Genomic DNA, 19,807 nt, shown 5'->3' with positions numbered 1-19,807 from the left:
GTTTTGTTGGGTTTTTTTGTTTTGTTTTGCTTTTGGAATTTTATTTTGTTTTGGTTGTTTTCCTGTTTTATTTTCCCCATGTCCTAAAGGGTGTATTTATGCTTCAATTGTGCAATACTCCAGCAGAGGTAACTAAATTCACTTCCACAGAACCAGGCTGGACACTGAGAACAGACAATGTGTGACAAGAGATCCACGCTTTGAGAAGCTGAGAACATAGATTAGCTAATTTCTGATTTCTGTGCCTGTGTCATTAATCTAATTCCAAAACTAGAACTGAAGTTAACTTGATCCCCATTTGCATTTTTATGACTTGATTTGTGTTGCATGTTTTTATGGGTAATATTTGAGAGATTCTCTACTGAATCAAGAATCCAGTGAGATTAAGGATCCCTCAAATTTACATGTCTGCTGTTATATCCTTCACCAGGTGGTGGATTTCGGTGTAAAATTTTTGTGGCATGGTAGACTGAAACTCTGTCATAGTTTCTAAAGAACAAATACTTTCAGTTTAGGGCAAGCAAGTTTATTTTTGAGTGTTGAAAAGCCTTATTGAATGATTTAAACCCAATGTCGTTCACAAACACCTTTTGCTATTCAGTACAATAAAAATAGAGAATCTTTGTGGCTCATGCTTTGCTATATGTAGCAAACATAAACAAAAAGGCACATAAGGACATTTTTGTCTGTAGCCCTGTCCACTTGTGAGGAATAATAGTGAAGGTGGAAAGCATTGCTTGGGTCAAGGGATCACTTGGTACATGTTTTCATGAGCCACTCCGTGAGGAGGGTGCTTGCCTGAGCTCCTCTGCTGCTACAGCAAAGTGAGCTTTCCTCTAGTGTGTGGGGAAGAAATCTGCTGCTGGGGCAGCACAATTTCATCTCTTCTGTTTATTAAGGTCTTCACTTGGGTAGGAAGGTAGGGAGCAAGGATAACATTTGAGCATTTCTGCTGCAAATTCTTCAGCCGAGATTAAAAAAAGAGACCGGGAATAACAAGTCGTGAATGTCATAACTTCATGTTCAGTCCTGTCATGTTCATTTCATGTTCACTGGTATCACACTATGAATATCCCAAGCAGAGCTGTTGCCTTTTAGCTTTCCATGTAGACCATTATTTCCATGGAAGTTGTGGGGCCGTCTGTCTGGCCGCTGCTTTGACATCTGTCATCGTGGCACTAAATTGCTTTGTAAAACCTATTACTTTGGGATACAGCACAGTGTCTCTTAATTGCACCACTTGATTCTCCTGCCTGAACAGAGCCTACTTTTGTTTCCACTGTTAATGGTGAGGCCCTGATGGCAGAGCGATGCTCTAAGTTCATTGATGGGAGGGGAACTGCTCTGGGATTACACAGACCTACTTGGGCCTTGTATTTTATGACAAGCATGAGTGCCAAAGGGGCTTGGGCTCTGACTTGTGTGACTTAATTCTCTGGCTGGCTGCGGAGGCAGTGGTGTAAGCCTTGTAAACAAGCTCCCTGTGTTTTTCAGCTTCCCACGGGTGCTGGGCGGTCTCTCTCTGCTAAATGCAGGCTATTGAGTGCAAACTTGTGCAGCTCCCCGCAGGGGCTCTCAGACTCAGCAAATCCCTCTCCTCTCCCTTTGGGAATATTGTTTTCTGGCTGTCTGTGCTGTCTTGTAGTTCGGATATACGTCTAACCCACAATGAAGGATGCTGGTTAATAATTCACAGTAAATATATTCTTTACCTTTCCTTGGCAGACAATGCCATTTAAGTGAAAAATGGTTTAAATATTTTACACAAATGACTTCTAGATATTGTAGCTTTTGCAGCTAATGAAACATTTTTTTGTATTCACCCAAAACAGCTAATTAATCACAGAAGGCAGTTATAAAAGGTACAAAGTTCAGATTGAGCAGTGCTTACTGCCCCAAGCCTACAAACCTGAAACTGACTCTTTAACTGCTCATAAACACAATATATACCTATACAAAGCAGAGAAAGGCTTTTGAACTTAGGAGTTGTATGGTCTGTAGTCACACACAGCACTCAGTGATTAATAAAATACGTCTTACATTTATAAGATTCAGCTCTGCTAATCTGCTTTTGGAGACACAGAATTAGACTGCAGTCCTGTGGGATTCATTTCAGCTGAACTTAAAATTAACAGCTGTTTTTTGCATGCTGAAAATGCACTTTTTATCTGCGAGTGCATGTAGCTAGAAATAGAAAATGAAAAAGCTGAGCAATTTGTATCCCAAAGCAATAGGCTGCTCACATTTCTGAAGAATTGGGGTAGCCAGTGGGTATGAGTATCTGGAAGTAATTCCATTTGCCACGAACTGAACCTCAGCTCAGATCCCTTTTCAGCACCAACGTGATGGGTGCTTATTGTGTAAATCAGCTGATAATATTTACAAGCGGAGCCCTCAATGTTCTGAATTTTTACAAGTTGGTTTTTTTTTTAATTCAGTGGTGCATGCAGTTGCAGCACCTTCCCTTTTTGAAATTCATCTGCTTCCCCCTGTGATTGACAGGGTCCAACTTTGTTATGCAGTTGGGTGGATGGGCTGATTATGGCTATGAATGTGTAAGAATGGGGTGAATGAGAGAAAAAAATATGTAACTGATTATGGCTGTGGTTCATTAGCAGTGTGAACGCACCACACTCACATCTGTAAGGGAAGGAATGAGAGAAACTTACTTGTACTTTTTTAGTTGCTTGGAAAAACTCACTGTGCCAATATTTTTGCCATCCAATGTCACGTTTTCAAAGAACAAGGGAAGAGTAAATTACATTGTGATTCATTTAGGTCAGTCCTCCAGGTGGGTTTTTGGAGAGCAGTCACTTCTTTTCACCCTTTTCAACTGGAAATCATGTTTCATCCTTGCCCACACTGCCCTGCCCTTTTTTCATAGCAGTACAGTTAAAAACTTGGGTGAGAACACAGCAAGTTAAGGTGTATGGATGGACTTTTTTAAGAAAAAAACCTGAGAAAACAAGCCTCATTTGCCTTCTTATGCATAAAGTTTGTACTCTACAGCAGTTGTAGTTTCATTTCTGAAATACCTCCTTATGAACACTGTTTTAAACCAACAGCTTCATTAGCATTAAAAGCAGTTTGATCCATTGTTGTGGGCTGAATCCCAGATAAGGATACACCTTCCTTGGGGGCTCTCCACCTCAATGCCTATTAAAAATGTAAGCAAACATCTCTGCTTTGTGTACACACAGTGATTTATGGACCCATGGATTGCAGCTTTCTTTTTAATGAAGTTTCCTATCAGTGTGCTTGGCTGGAAGAGTGACCACAGTAAATCAGCAACTCCACAGCAGTGCTGGCAGCTTCTTTTGACATAAAAGTTAAAATACTACAAATGGGTATTCTGGCATTCTCTGAGTGATGACCATTCCCTTTTTGACCTGTTTACCTTCTTTTGAAGACAAAAAAACATGATTTGGTGTTTGGGAAATGTTTGCATCCCTTACTCCTGTTTGACCTCACTGAGAAGCGCTTGGACCCCAAAGGGTCCAGACTCCACAAGAGCAAACAGGAGCCAGCTTTTCCAGCCAAGCTAAATATTTTTTGAGTTTCTCTACATTTTCCCCAATTTAAAAGTCTTTAGGTGATCTTTTCTGTGTCATGCCATTTGTCCATAATGTACCTTCAGACCATGGTAATGCCCATCCCCACAGCTGGTGCTCCCACCTGCCTTGCTGCTGCAGTTGTTTTGCCTTTTCTGGTGAAATTCATTCCTTTTTATCTGTCCTGTGGCAATCCTTTACTGCTGTGTTTTCCTTCAGAAGGCCCACGCTCTTCCCCAGGGTGGATCCTTGTTCTGGCTGGGTGTGGAAGGTGCCAGCTAGAACAGCAGGGCAGCAGTTCTGCCCTGAATTTTCTTGTGGACAAACATCTGTGGACCTCCCCTGTGGCACATACTCCTCCATTCTGCTGCTTTCTGCAAGGGATAAAATGTGAGCAGAAAGGAAACTATCGGGACAGACAAGCTTAAAGTTTGACAGTCTTTGTTGATGTATTAAAAATAAATGGTTCTGCTTCAGCCTGTGAAGTCTGATTCTCAGGTAGCAGCTGTGTGGGCTGAAGGAGGGGGAAGAGCTGTTTTGTTTTCTGGTTTGTTTCCTTTATCCCTGTATAATCTCAAAGGGTTTTGCCCACCTGCAAACTTAAAGTATTTCGGAATAGCTTAAGCAGAATAAGCTCGATGTAGTTGACCTTACTGTAGTTGTAGTTTTTGTAGTTTCCTATGTAGTTTAGGAAATGTATGTATACACTGATTTTATTGACCATGTACAACAATATAATTTTTACTTCCCTGTTTGTCTGCTGACCAGAAAACACTGGCATATTAGTAATGCTGCTCTGCTAATACAATCTTTATCAAGTGTTTCAGTATAATAATGTGCCCAAGAAAAGCATTTCTTTGCCAATAATATGCTATGAACAGTTACAATAGTTGTGATATTTTTTATAAACCAGTTCATAGAATCACAGAATGCTTTGGGTTGGAAGCGACCTTAAACATCATTTAATTCCAAAGCCCCTGCCATAGGAAGCCTCCCATTAGATTGAGTTGGTCAGGGCCTATTCAATTCATAACCATCTTTTGGGTCCTGGCTAAAGAACCACCTATGATGGACTTGGAAAAATTTAAACATAAAAGCTAATAACTTCATTAAAGGTTACTTATTTATGTGAAGTGTCTGGTACAGCAATACAGGATTACTGATGAGTTGCTATGAAAATGCTAAATTGGGAAGTTCTGAAAAAAAGATGACAAAAACATTTTGCATTTATTGAGCAAAACTAGCATTATTAAACTAGTGTTTAATAATGAAAGACTAAAGGAATGGAGCTAAAGATTTGGTGAGTGAAATTCATCTAGAAATTATACTGTGGGAGTTTTATACAGGAGGACTCTGGTAAGAATTTGGTACTTGGTCTGTTCCCCAAAACTCCTTCTTGCCTTTAATTAATAAATGAATAATTTAAGCCATTATCTTCAGCTTTCAAGGAGCCAGACATTGAAATGCAGGAAACTCAGCCTTAGCTGAAAGAGGGAAACGTTTATGATTCTTTTCTTCTTAATCCTTTACACATTCTTTTAAAGTTGGTTTTATAGTTGTTCCTTGATTTGCTTGTTGGCTGCTGGGTATTGTGAATTCGAAATTCATCATGATAACTCTGATCTTGGTGTCTGTAAATGTGTAGGGAACTTGACTGCCTTGAGATTCATGAGTATTTTCCTTTCCCTGTAGAATCATAGAATCATTTAGGCTGGAAAAGACCTTTAAGGTCATTGAGTACCTCCAGTAACCCATGCTGCCAAGTCTACTGTTAAATCATGTCTCTGGCCTCATAATCGAAGTTCACCTGTTGTAAAATAAAAAACAAGGAAAAAAAGTCAAGAAGTTTTGTTTTGGTTTTTTTTTTTTCCTTTTCTCTGAAGTTGCCAGAACTTCCAAATAGAAATATTCCTTGGAAAGTTCCAACCTCCAGGAAACTGCTGTAGTCATGAACAGAAGTTAGTCTTTGGTAATAGAAGTATTCACATAACCTTATCTCTGCACACAGAAGCAAATTTTAAACTAGCTCTATCCTTTTTTCAAGTCCTTTGTTAATAGCTCTCAGTTTATGATAGTAGCTAAAAACCACGTAGGAGTATAACTCTTTTCTGAGCTGATAGGTTGTTTTAGTGTCCTGCTGTCATCCCCCTTGTCAGTGGACAAAAACTCAACACCTGTTGAAGGTTCAGTGGTAGGGAGGGCTCTCTGGAGTCACTATCTGGCAGCTGTGGCATTCAACAGAAATTATCCAACCTGTCCATCTTGTTCCCACAACTGGAGAATATTACTGTGATCAAAATGGAAAGAAGAGTTCTCAACCTTTTATTTACTTCACAGGAGGGAGGTTTTCTGTAGCTGTTGGAAAGTTTAGCTGTTATAGGTTTCAGTTCCCATCACAGTGGATTCCTCAGTGTTTCTGGGCACTGGGAATCAGATGTGCTTTTATTTCCTGATTTATCAACACTTTGTGGCTAAAGAATAGAAAAGATTTTGAATTTTTCAGAACAGAGCTCAACCTAAAAGCCACCTTTTAAATAGCAGAGAGCAGACAGATGATGTCTGAATTAATAAAAAAAGACAGTGTGCATTTTAATGTTATTTTGTCCATTTTCTCTTATGCTTTGGCATTTGTTGGATGGAAATCATCAAAACCAGCTTGGACAAAGAATAATGGTGTTAATTCAGTAGGATTTGTGAGTAAATTAAAATATTCTGGAGTGTAGCAACAGCAGATGTTGGTTGGAAACCTGACCCACATGGGACAGAAACACAACCTAAAAGGGGACCAGCAGTACTGCAGTTGAAAGTGTTGGCCTAATCCCTGTTAGTGCAACGCTGAAAAAAGAAAATAAAATAGTGCCACTGTTTATTTCTGCTATGCATTGTAGGAAATTATAAAGAAAGGAAAAAAAAATACTTCTGCCACCATAGCTCATTTTATTATGCTCACATGTACTATGCAAGAATGATGTGTAAAAAGTAAATGTGCTTCATAATGGTTGGGGGACTAGGAAGGGGGAGATAAAAAAATCATGGTACCTTTTAATTTGTAGGTATCTTTTCAATGCTTTTTTACTCCAGGCTCCTAAATTCATTTTTCTTTCAGCACTTTAGAGACTTTGATTGATTGCAGCATCAGATTTTGATGAGTCCAAAGGCATCATACCTAAGATGACTGTGCTTTCTCTTTTTGCTCGTTATAAATTTCTTCAAAGAGAATATTTTGTTTTACTGCATGGCATCTCCATCTGGTCTGTTGTGAGAGGAAGGCATGTTTTTTGAATAACCAACACATTCCTAAGTCTCAACTTTTCTTCTTAAATGGTTACTGAGGAAAAGCAAAGATGACCTGTGTATCACCAGCAATGCTGAGGCTCTGTATGGTGAACTTTCCCAGTGAGTGGGCTTTGAGGAGTGAGAACAACTGTTTCAAAGTTCTACAGTATTTACAGCTGTAGAGGCCTTAAGATTTAGAGGATTTGTGCAAACATTTCATCTCTCCAGTGTGTGCATTGCTGTAGACATGTAACAAGCATTCCCTGTATCTTTCTCATGTTCTCCTTTAGTCCAAATCCTTCAAAATTTAACCTTTGCTGATTAGTGTTTAATTATTGGACATGCAGATTATGATGTGTTTTCTGGTTAAATACATTTGTTTACATTGTTATTTCTACCTTTGTGTGTAGCTATAATACCAGATTGAATTGTTGTGTGACACAGTAGCATCTTTAATGCTTCTTTATCATCTTTTTTTATTCACTGCAGATGTGATCCATACTGTTGGGCCAATTGCAAGAGGCCATCTCACTGACGATCATAAAGCAAACTTAGCAAGTTGCTATAAATCCTCTCTGAAACTGGCAAAAGAATACAACATCAGATCAATTGTAAGTATTGTGGGAGAGCACATTATTGTTCTTTCTAGTTTGGATCTTTCTTTCCTTGATGTAGAATAATTATGATTGTAAGCTTCCAGATACATTTCTTGCTCTTCGTGCTATGAGAACCCAAAAAATTAAACATTATTTGGCCAAAACAATTGCTGGATGAAAGGGCTAAGCTTATTTTAGGAGCTGGGGAAAGTGCCTGGTAGTAGGAGTACAAGCAGCTGTCTCACTGAAGAAGGGAGGAAGCTGATCCCATGGCTCATTCTTATACTGTATTATTTATTTAAAAAACCCTAAGAAGCTCACTGGTCAGGAGGATAACTGCATGCAGTGTAGCGTCCTAAATAGCTGAGAAGTGATTAATGTGTTGCTTATTCTACCTATTAATAGTTCTTCCTAAAAATAAGGGTATTGGTCAATTGTTACTGGTTTTAGCACCCTCTCACCAAAATCTGTCATAAAATAGCCTATTTATGTGATATTTCATTGAAATATAAAGTTCATTGAACTTGAAATGCATAGTACAGTGTTTTACCTCGAAGTGCCAAATTTTCAAAGGCCACAGAGGAAAGGAGCTTTTCCCTCTCCAGCTCCAGAGCTTTAATTCTGTAGCTGACACGGTTGCAGCTTAAGTCTTCACATATGCATGACTTAGTTCCTTGTAGGTTTGAGAAAGAATTTGCCTTCTGAGCCTGACTTCACACCTTTGGGGTCATTTTGGCTGGTTATATGATAGCACATATTTTTGGCAACTTAGAATGCAAACATACTCACAATCTTAAAAAAAATGTAAGCTGAACCAATGGTATTATATGAAGATGTAATATTCAGTAAGAGGAAGTTATTAATACTGAAATACCACAAATGGAAGATAAAGCTTTTTGGGGAGAAGGGCAGGACAGTTTGTAGGGCTTTGAACTGAAGTCAGATGTGCCCTTCAGAGTGAGACCTGATGAATATCATTTATTTCTTTCTCTTTGGTGAGAGCTCTGCTCTTGAACACTTTTTGTGCTCATGACATCCTCTCTCTGCTTCTCAAAACGGTTCCCAGCAGGCCCTCTTTCTGCCATTATACAAACCATTGTGGGGTCTGTTTTCTTTGGTGGGTTTGAGGTTTGTTTGTTTTTTTTTTTTTTTTTTAATTCTAGGCATAAAAATTAGACCTGAAAACAGCCTTGGGTTGGGTGGGCATGTGTTGAACCCCTCTCTGGATTGTTTAAACACCAACGGATGTTCATGCAATTCTCATTGCAGTTGTTCCTACATCTATCCTTGTTTCTGCCTGCTCTGGACAATTACAGGCTTTTAGGGCATTCAGGTTAGTTTGAATAAAGTTGCTAATACGATGTGGGAAAACGAAAATAGAATAATAATTATGAAAGGGTGTAAAAAAGAGTATTGAAATAACAAAGGAAAAACTTTAGTGGGCATTGGTCAATGCAGGCAATGCTTGTGTCTGTCGAGAGTCTGTAATTTTTAGGACATTCTAGGTGGTAGCATGGTGTTTAACATGGAATAATAAAATGGGATTGTACTCATGAAAACTAGCCTGATATTTCATGAAAACTAGCCTGATATTTTGTGAAACTTGGCCTGGTGTTTTAATGAGAAAAGACAACCACAGGAGAAATCATACACAGGTTATTTCCTTGCTGGTTAAGAGCTGTTGCCTGTGCACCTGTTTGAGATAAAAAATGCTCAGCACCCGGACTTGCAGAACACAGCTGCACAAACTGAACAGGAGCCAAGAGCCATTCATTCATGGCAGCATTTGGAAGCTTAGCAAGCAATATGGATTTTAAAGGCCACATGACAGATCATGGACTGCTCTGAAAAGCCCTAAGGCCAGTGATTTCAGTGATGCCTTGGGAAGTGAAGGCTGCTTGAGTGTCTGTCCTAATGACCAAACCAAGCCTGGAGAAAAGTAAGATGTATAATTCATTCAATTAGGGAGCAGTAGTTTACTGTGAGTCTGGAGGAGAAGAATGCCAAGTTGTAAGTGGGTTTCACAAGATCCAGTACTGTAGGTGTAGAGGGAAGGAGAAGAAAGTGATTTAAAATATCCACAGATTTCTGAGGCTTGCAGAGACCTGACAGAGTGAGCAAAGGATTCAAATTGACTCAAAGAGACAACATTTGAGTGTCAATTGGGTTATGGCAACAGAAATATTTGCAGTATGAAGAAGACGGACAAAAACTGGGGGGAAAGAAGTTTACCTGTGTAAAAATAGGAAGAGAAAATCAGCTGTGCTGATGGATGGCCTATTTTGATTGCCTCTTTAACAAGAAGATGAAGTAAGTATGTGAAAGAGAAAACCAAGGATTTTTAAAGTAGATAATGAGTAAAAGGAGGAAAAGCCATGTTAATGACACATAAATAAATAGCTATTGGTGATAGCAAGTTGCAGTATGCTAAAAGAATTACCTAAATCAGCGAGCATCAGTGCATTAGTAATTGTAATGATTGAGAAGGAAGCAGGAAGACATTAGATTGTAACAGCACAGATCTGTTACCTTCAAAAACAGAAAGGACAAATCTAGAAATGACTGCAAAAAGAGGAAAAAGCCCCACCACAATTGGAAGTACTTTGAACATGAATTGTGTCGAAGGAGCTAGAATTGCTGGAGGCATTATGAATAGAGGGTGATGATGAATGGCAGCATACTGAGCTGGACCAAAGCATGCAGGGTGACTCAGGGTGCACCACTAAATGCAGTTTAATTTAACAACTTAATGATTTTTGAAGAGTACATAAACACCTCATTAATTACATTTACAAATGATACTACAATAGGCAGCATTGCAAGCACTAGAAAAGGACAGAGATATATGGTAACAATTGATGAGAGACTGAATATTACCTCATCAGCATCCACTCCAGTACCAGAAGGGAGTTTCTGCCTTTGTTGCAATGGAGGAGAGGTCAGAAATGTAGCTGACAGCTACAGTGGAGCTCAGCACAGGAAATGATGGAGTAGCATGTGGTGGAGAAATAAAACCCAGTTCACAAATAGTCAAAGTGTGTCAGAAAACCAGCACAATGAGGAAATGGTCTTGAATAGTAAGTCTCAAATTAGATGTACTTAAAGCAGTTTCTTGTTTCACTGTTAGATATTGTTGACCTGCCTCTGGAGAAATGATGGATGCCATAGAGAGTGTATTGCAGTTCAAAGTGGACTGGGGAGAACAGGAATAGTATTCAAAACAGACCCAAACTCTCTTATACATATGTGTATATAGTTGTTTAACACACTGAGGAAGGGAAGCAATTGCCTTGAAATACTGTGTAAATTCTGAGATGCAGCTTTATGGAGGAGAGGAGAGGACAATATCATTGTGTGTGTGGTATCAGGGCAATTACATGGTGGAGCTGGTAGTAATTTAGGCTGCTTTCACATCCAAGGTGTCCAGGCATGGATGACAGCAACTCTGGCTAACTCCTAAGGGAGCACTGATACCTCATCTGAACATGTTATCATCTTCATATCTAAAGAAAAAAGAAAGATGGGTACAACTGAAAATGAGATGAGGGAATGTGATGAAATGCCCGTCAGAGCGATTGCCAAGGTTCACAATCCAGCAGCAGCCCAGCTGTGGGTGAGGATCTGCATGGACATTAAGGCAGGAAGAAAAGCCTCAGGAACAAATTTGATCATCCTCAGGATTGCTCAGAGAAATCACACAGCCCCTGACAATTGTCTCCTGAGCCTGCTTCCTGAAACATTTTATATTCAATATGAGGTTTCAAATGCCATATCAGCTATTTTGTACAGAGTCAGCCTCTCTCAGGTCATCCACTCCATCTGCCTTCTAGGTTACTGAATTTTGTGTTAGTGTGTGTCCTTGTTACCTTGCATTTCCAAATCCACGTGTTGCTTTTTCCTCAGCACTTGTTTGTGTAGCTGTGCTCCCTCTAGGACACTTGTGCTGCTGTCTGACTATTTGTGTGGTCAGGGTGAACCTTTTGTCTTGGATGAGTCTTATTTATATAATCCTCTGTCTGGTGAAAGAGGATACTTGAGACAGGTTTTTGTTTATCTCCACTTAAGTTGGTACAGCTGAATGGGAGAAAAAAATATTCAAGGCAACTCAAAGAGAGTAAATAGCTGGTGTTTGAGCAAATTAATTTTATTAAATGTTCAGAATAATCTCTTAATAGTAAAAAATTTGTATGTTGATTTTGCACAGTACTAAGGATTGCTGTTGTGCATCAATTGAATCTCTGCTGCCTGAAACACTGGAAATACATTACAGGCACCAAATCTTTAATGAAAGAAGATATAGTAAAAAACAGTCTAATAGGTGCTTTTCCTCCCCTGGTTTTCTGTACTGGTTTTCTAAATAAGAGAGCCTTACAGCCCAATTAAGAGTAAGGTTATCAGGCAGACTGGGGCAGTTGTAATCACTGTTTTCAGATTTTAAATTGGTCCCCTGTTTACACAGTCTTTGAAATTATTTACTCTGTGTGCTCTAAGTTTTTCATGGGACCTCTCATCCTGCTTTTCTTTGCATGCACTTCTTTGAAGCCATCTGATACCCTGGAAGCTTTCTGAACATCAAACACTTCCCTGCCACCTATTTTATTCAGACTTCACTTGTGGTTTGAAAAAATTTCAATTAATTGCTGTCAGTCAGATTGCAGTTAGATGTTATGAACTGCACAGAGAATTAAAAAAAAAAAGATGGTGTGTGTTGCTGTGGGTGGGGTCCAAGCCAAAAGAGCTGCAGTGTGTTTGCAGAGAAGGGAAGTTGGTGCTGGTCCCTCACTCAGAAGGCAGGCCAGGCTTCCTCCACAATGGTTAAGGAAATGGAGTTCTATTTGGGACTACAACTCTGCTGTTGTTCAGGACTGTGCTTGGAATTGCAGCCTGCAGGAACTCTTCATGTTGGCAGGGGGTGAATTGTGAAGCTTTAGCAAGAGGCTTTTTTCTTTAGCCTGCACCCTCTGACCTCCACCTCGAGGGAGAATTACAGGGGACCAAAGGGGGCAGGAGGAAATCCTCTAAGAATGTGGCTTTTTGAGTTCCAGAAGGAGCTCTGCTTATCACCAACTAATGTATTAGCAACATTATATGCTAAATACAAATTTTTTTTTTTCCTGTTGTTCCCCTAGAGTCAGGTAGGGAAGAGTTCATGTTGTTCTTGAGCCTTACTAGTTTAGTTTGACGTGGCATTAAAAAAAAAAACCAAAAACAACACCACACCAAAAAGATCTGTCTCTTTCTGTGCTGTGAATGCAGAAAGTTGTTCTGCTCCAGGGAAAACCTCTTAGCTGGACTTCTCAGAACAGCCACACTGCTGCTCCTGTCTGAAGTACATGAAAAGGCAAAAAGGGCATCTAGAAATAGCTCAGCAGTGAGAAGAGGGCCTATTCAAGGGCTGATTTGCTCATCACCAGGTCGAGTGGAAAAGCCATTGCTGGGTGGTAGGTAGGATGGCCAGTGACCTGTAATGATGGGATATTCCTGGGAGAGTAGGTTGTGTCTTTGGGCTCTGAATAAAGCGTGTCCCTCCTGTGCACACAGCTTATGCTGCATTTTTTTGGGGAGCTTTTTCACAAAAGTACGTTAAATAGGATCAGGAGGTGCTTTTTGAAATCCATGTTTTGCCTCCATTCCTGGGGTCTTCAGTCACTGTGCACAATGCATGATACTAGCTGTGCATTTGCAGGGGCTTCAAAATTAAGAGTATTATTTGAGGCTTCCTTAGAGAAATATTTCATTCCTTTATAATTAAGTTAATCTACAGGGAATTTCAACTCTTATCCTTTTTTAGATGTTTTTTAAACAAAGATCATGTAATTATATTCTGTCTGTGATTGGCAAAGTTAATACAAATACTAATATAACTTGTTTGTACAGAAACACTTAATAATTATTCAGAGCAGCATATAAAAATACCTCAGGAAAGGTACCTGCCACTTACCTGTTTATAGAACTTAAGAAAGAAACAATTTTTTTTTCATTGTCTAAAATGTTTGTCTCCACCTGTAATTAGGGATTTTTAAAATAGGTATGCACCAATATCCTTGGTATTTGTATCCACTTTCAAAAGGAAGCTGTACTTCTGCTAGACTGCACAATTTAATTGAGCTTCATTTGAGTAGAAACACGTTTAGCCTTTGTGATGCCTGAATCTTCAATTATAACTCACAGACTGAAATTTTCAGTATCTGTTTCAAATCCAGTGTGTTTTCAACTCTTCCTGTCATAAATTATAAAATTAATGAAAGAGGAATTTTATTTGAATTGTAGGAAGATGCTTAAAAAGGTGCACTGTTGTGTATTGGTCTAACAGTTTGGTTTACACTCTTGCCTTTACCTTTCTTGCTCTCTTGTGTTGTAGAGTTATGTTTTAGGGAAAAGTTAAGTGATTTTTTTTTTGCTATTTCCAACAAAACTTATTTCTTGCTGAGAATGTTGCCATAGCAATGAGTTAAAAGTCTGAAATTCCTAAAGATTGATTTTATCATCTTGTTTTCTGATATAGATTCATGTCCATCAATCAGAAGAGTTGCTTTGGAAAGAAAATTTCCACAGTATCATAAATCCACTTAATTTGTTTCTTTGAAACACTTGTTTAACTTGTAAGCTATAATATGACTGATGTTATGTTTTCAGACTCAGTTTTCTCTCCAGCTTAGCCTTCCTCTTTTATTTTTTCCCTTTTTAGCTTTCTTCTTTTAGCTATTTTCCAGATAATACCCTTAAAATTAATCTACGACTTCAAGTTTTTCAGTTTGCTTAATCATCATGTTGGCATCAAATGAGGAGGTTGTGATCTTTCCCTATGGTTCCAGAAATTATTATAGTTGGCCATACTTTTCTTAATCAAAGGTGAATCTGCTGCTTTGTTTTGTGCTCCCAACCATTTATTCCAAAATTATCTTGGTAGATTGAATTGCAGCCCTTTTTCTTCAATAAGGGTTTCATTAAATGAAATTTATTCAGAGAGATGGAGTGTAAATTGCTACACCTAAACAGAGATGCTCATTCAGTTGAGAAAGGCTGAGGAATGATTGAAGCACTGGGCAGAGATTCCTCAGAGAATAAGCTGAAGTTTGTAGTGGATCATGCACTGGTGTTGACAACCTTACAATCCTTTTATGGGAAAACCAAGAAAGGAGCAGCTATTGAGTGACAATTAAACAGGAAAAATTGTGAGGTTACCTGTTGTGCTGCTGTGTCCAGTGGGGGAAGACAGTGTCTCAGCCAGAAATGGAGTTAGAAACACACCAAAAGTAGCATGAAAGAGAAAGGATTTTAAACACAGAGTAGAGGAGACCAAAGATGAGAAGAAGATAAAAAACCCCTAACACATAAAAAGGTATTGAGGAGTAAAAGTAGATTGTTGGCTAGGGACAGGACAAGAAGAAACAGACTGAAATTACAGCATTGAATATTTAGATTTGAGATTGTGAGAAATTTCCGTAATGGAAGGTTGGTAAAACATTGGGAAAACTGCTTAGGAAAGTTGTGGCTCTACCAGCATGTGCAGGTGAGGCATCACCAGCATTTAAATTTTGATTCTGCCTGTCTGGTTATATATGCAGTATGTATTTCCTAGGAGGGGGTGGCTTTGTTTGATTTGTTGCTTGAAATGTATGAGAGTGTTTGCTTACTGTGGCTAAGAGTGGCAGAAGCAGCTCAGAGGCATACAGTGATCAGTTGTGAGTATGTTTTAGAGCAAGGCACCACACAGAAATTATTTGTTGTAACAGTGATGATGCTGTGACCCGATGTGATTCTTCCTTTTGTTAAAGTTTGTAGTGGAGTATGTCTGTGATGCTTCCTGCATAGGAATATCCACACCCCCCTTAGTGGTGAGCGCCTTAGCTTAGGTGTTCAGGAGTGTTTTAAGTACAGACAGGGAGAGGAACAGCCCCAAAAACTGAGCAAGTGCTTGAACCTCTGCCAGGAGATGAAACTCAGGATGCTGGGGCTCTGATACTGCACCAAGGGGCATTAACAGAGGACAAAGACTAATATAACCTTTTTACCCACCTGGATCATCTTCAACCACAAACTGTCTGATGGTATAAAGAAAGAACTGTGTTGGTTTAATAAGCTGCATTACCAGGCAATCTCAGTTCTCCATTTTGTTGTTCTGTGGTGTTGCTCTTGTAGCTGTTCTGCAACATGGTGATCTTTGTGATGACAAGAGGGAGAAAGGTGAATTATTTTTGGGGGGGTTTAATGAAACACTGACTGAACACTGAAAAAAACATCCTGAACTGGTGGGGGAAGAAAGGGAATTACTTGCTCAGGAATAAATTCTGCAAGTTTGTGTATGTGATGGGTTTAATGTGTGATAATTTGCCAATCACCCTCTGGGAATTCTGTGCTTAAAAGGGTGAAACTTTCTAGACAAACACTGCCTGTTGGCTCAATAATTGGAGAACTGTCTCATTAGGGAAGGATAAAGTACAGATCTGTCACACAGTGGACCACAATGTTCATTACATGAGACAGCTCATAAAAGCCAGGGATTGCTGCAAAGTCTACATCATAAAATGTAGAGGAGGAAAATGTTTGATGTTTCTGTGCAGAGGAAATTGTACTTCATTGGGATTGAAAGAGAATTAAAAAATAATAAAAGTAGACTAGAGGGATTCTTATTTGCATGCACATCTCAACTGTGCCAGAGTCAAGTATTTAAGAAGTTTGTCATTATTTGAATAGCACATTCTTGTAATGGAAATTCACAGTAAAAGTTAAGCATGTACAAATTCTCATAAAATCCCAGAGAGCTGGTGAGCTGTGGCCATCAGGCTCTGTGCAAAGCCATCCTTGTCCTTTTATCTTGCTTCCTTTCATTGACCTATTCCCTATCACCTTGTTGGCAGTTTGTAGGCTCTTCAGGAGGGCCTGTGTTTCCTCTGTGAGGGCAATCAGTGCAATCCCTGCTAAAACTCTTGGGATTCTCAGCAGCAGCAGTAATGGGCAATAGCAGTTGCAGCAGGGCTGGTTTGTTTGGGGTTTTTTTTTTTTTTGACACTGACCGCTGTGATTCTTTCCATCACCACAAGTGGAGTCAAATTTTGCTGGAATTAGAAATTGCTTATTCACAGGTTTTTCTCCTGGTGGTACTTTCTGTGATGCCTAAAAATGTATGAAGGGGCTTTGTGGCAGATAATGACTGGACAGTAACAGATTTCTTTTTTCCCTTGCAATTTGATGTTGAGGAAAAGAACGTGTGACGCTGCATTTTGGCACTGCACCATTCTCCCAAGACCCTTGTCACTTGGCTTTTTTTCATCAGACAGTTTTCAGATATTTCTGTACATTCCATTTGCATTTTTTAAACATGAACTTAACAGAGAACAAACATTAACTTAACAGACAACAAACAATAGAATGAAATTTCTGATTTTTTGTTAGTTTGAAATTAGTCAATTTTTCAAATAGCAAATTTAAAAAATAATTTTGAACATTGTTTTTATATTTAAATAGCTAATGTGAAGCAAAGAAATAAGCAACTAAAAGCATAACCTATTTTGTGTATCAGATGGGCACCATAATACTTTCCTAGGTTAAAAAAAGATTTATCATGACAGCATAATCTCTGTTTAGGATCAGAGTAGATATATTGGAAAGTAATTTTGAGAAATAATCAGAAGAAGCATGCTTTTGTGAGCCTTATTTGACAACTCATTAAATATGATTTTCCTGAATTGCTAGTAGTTGCTTGGAGCCATTTACGTTATGCACAAATTGTATATTAAATCATAGTTACATATAAAGAAACAGCCATGTTCAGTAGTCAGTTACAAAATTTATACCCTTATCTAAAGGTTTACTGGTATTATTCCTGTGGGATGATGTCATGTTATCTTTTAAGGTCTCTAAAGTATAAAACCACTGTAATTGGAGTAATATAATTTAAGTAATATCACTGGCACTTTGTTTATCCTGATGAAATATTAATTTCTTTCATCTGAAAAACTGTTCTCACCAAATATAAAACTACATGCAGTATATATTCAAGTAAACAGTTTAGCAGCCTATTTTTTCAAAGCTGACTCCCATATCAACTCCTAGTGATGCCTGTCAGTTAGGATTTAGAGTTCTGTTCATAGCAGAGATGAAAACAAATATAACAGTTATTTACTTTAGTAACAGAAAATATTACATAAAAGATGACTTACTGTAGTATGATTTCCTGTGGCTTGTCATGGAAAGGCATCACTGCTAGGGCAAAGAATAATTTTAATTGGGACAATTATGGGTAAATGGATTTTTTGTTTGCTCTTTTTACACCTTTCCTAAAAGATGACTGCATGAGCAAAAGCTGTAAGCCAAGAACACAGATTTCTGCAGACTGTAATTAGCTGTAGCACATTTAGTTTACAAGTGGCCTTACTAAAATATTATTATTTATTCTAGTCTCATTGAAATATTACATTGTAAATCTTTTTCTAGGGAGATAAATCAGTGTATTTTTCTGGGTTTTGTGAGTTTCCACACCTTTCTGAACTTTCTGTGACATACTGGCTGTATTAAACCTTTATGAATCAAATCTTAGCCACAGAACCATGCACTTCCAGAGCAGTGGAACTCACACAAGACAGTGGTTTTTGTTCATACTGCTTGATGTAGTTTGGACAGAAACCTTGGGTGATGATCTCAGTGTTTGGGCAGAATTATCCACTGACACGTCCTCCTTGAACAGCTGAGTCCACGCTTCCATAACCAGAGGGCAGTTTTACCCCTGCTTGTGTGAAAAAGAGACACTGAAAGCATGTCAGAACCCACAAGAAAGGTGAGAGAGCATATGCCCAACAAATTTAATGTTCATTGCTGCCAAATTTTTATATTCATTGCTACCAAATTTTTATATTCATTACTGTGGCTACCGGAGCCTGGGCTCGCTCTCAGAACTTGGCACACCAGAGCTAAGAATGACACAAGAACAGACCAGAGACTTAATTGCAAGAGGAGGAAAGAAGGCTTTATTGCAAAAATTCTTTGGTTTTTATAGACTGATAGGATACATTCTACTTGATTGGCTAGTTAATAGAAAACATCTTTCTCACACACCATCCTTGAGGAGAACAGGAGAACAAGGTGGAAAAACACCACTTGCAGATTGTTTATACTAACAAGTTATCACCTTCTTAAAATTCTTTAAAAAATTCTAAAAAAAAAAAAATTCTTAAAAAACACTCCTTAAAAATTCTCACAAGCCATTGTGAGAAACTATTGCTGTTTCTCCCTGGCTGGCTGGCATCCACAGGGAACTGCCCTCGGGATGGGGATTTACCAAAGGCAGAACCTTTAGAGCCATTTGCTCTGTGGTGCCAGACCCAAGCCAGCGACAAGGCAGAGGAGTAAGGAGGAGGACCAGGCAGAGGAGAAAGGAGGAGGCTCTCCATCTTGAAATTCCACAAAGAAGAGTTTGTTCCAAGTAAAGGGATCATACCCAAAGAGCCCCGGGCACTCCCGTGCAAGGGGTTTTGTACAGATGCAAATCAGGGAGTGGACATAAACAGCAAACCAATAGGGAATCCTCAGGACAGGGATGAGGGGATTCCATCAAGTGTCTGGGGCCACTTGGGGTAGGAGGGTGGAGAGGACGGGTCACAAGGGCCAATGGGGCCTCCAGGAGTAGGGAAATTCCAAAGGAATGTTTTAGACAGGGATTGGCCCAAGGTTAAAGTGGCAGAGAAGGTTCAGGAATAAGGGGCTGGGTTGCCTTGACAGGCAGGGAAAGAGCTGGAACAAGGGACAGGGAATGGCATGAGGGTAAAACCCAGGGGTAACCAGACTCGGGGAGAGCATGGGAGTACAACAGAATGAACCACTTAACAAGGAATCCATAAAATAAATTTGAACTGCAGCGCATTACCTGTTGGTATTCCTTATCATGGAACGCATCCCTCCCTTAGTCAAGCACAGAGTCAGGCTTTTTGCAGGGAATTTTTCTGGCATGGTAGTGATGGGATTGATCCCTCCTAGTTTGTAAGCAGATGATGTTTCAGTGCGACTTCTCCGTGTGCATTACTTTGGCATGCCCTGGATTTGTCTGTGCCTGCCTCTGTAAATGTGCTTCTTTGTGTTTTCTCAGGCATGTTGGAACTGAAATATGCCTGCCACCCCACTCCTTCCCCCAGCATTGTCATGTCCCTCAAGTTCAACATCTGAGTGTTTGTGCAATACAGAAAACTTGGTACCTGCCTTCCTCCTGCAGAAGGGGGAAATGCTTCCATTAATGATTCTGGATCACTGAAATGTGTCTGATATTGATCTTAAATCTCCATCTCCTACTCAGTTCTCATTTATGTCTCAAGTCCTTGTGTGGATATTTTTACCAGCTGGATCGTTGCAGATCAGAATTTTTTTTTTAAAGCGAAATACACAATGGTACAA

At 39.2% G+C, this 19,807-nt stretch overlaps 1 protein-coding gene across 3 annotated transcripts in view; it reads left to right on the top strand.

The window, feature by feature from the left end:
• Window positions 1-19,807, top strand: part of MACROD2 (mono-ADP ribosylhydrolase 2) — an 853,439-nt gene that overhangs the window by 490,166 nt on the left and 343,466 nt on the right. For all 3 annotated transcript variants that reach the window (XM_066546232.1, XM_066546231.1, XM_066546230.1), the window contains exon 6: window positions 7,317-7,438. In XM_066546232.1, coding sequence (XP_066402329.1) covers window positions 7,317-7,438 — 122 coding nt within the window. The remainder of the gene's footprint in view (window positions 1-7,316; window positions 7,439-19,807) is intronic.

This window comes from Molothrus aeneus, chromosome 3, assembly GCF_037042795.1.
Source record: "Molothrus aeneus isolate 106 chromosome 3, BPBGC_Maene_1.0, whole genome shotgun sequence".
NCBI lineage: Eukaryota > Metazoa > Chordata > Aves > Passeriformes > Icteridae > Molothrus > Molothrus aeneus.
This window is presented reverse-complemented; position numbering and strand designations above follow the sequence as displayed.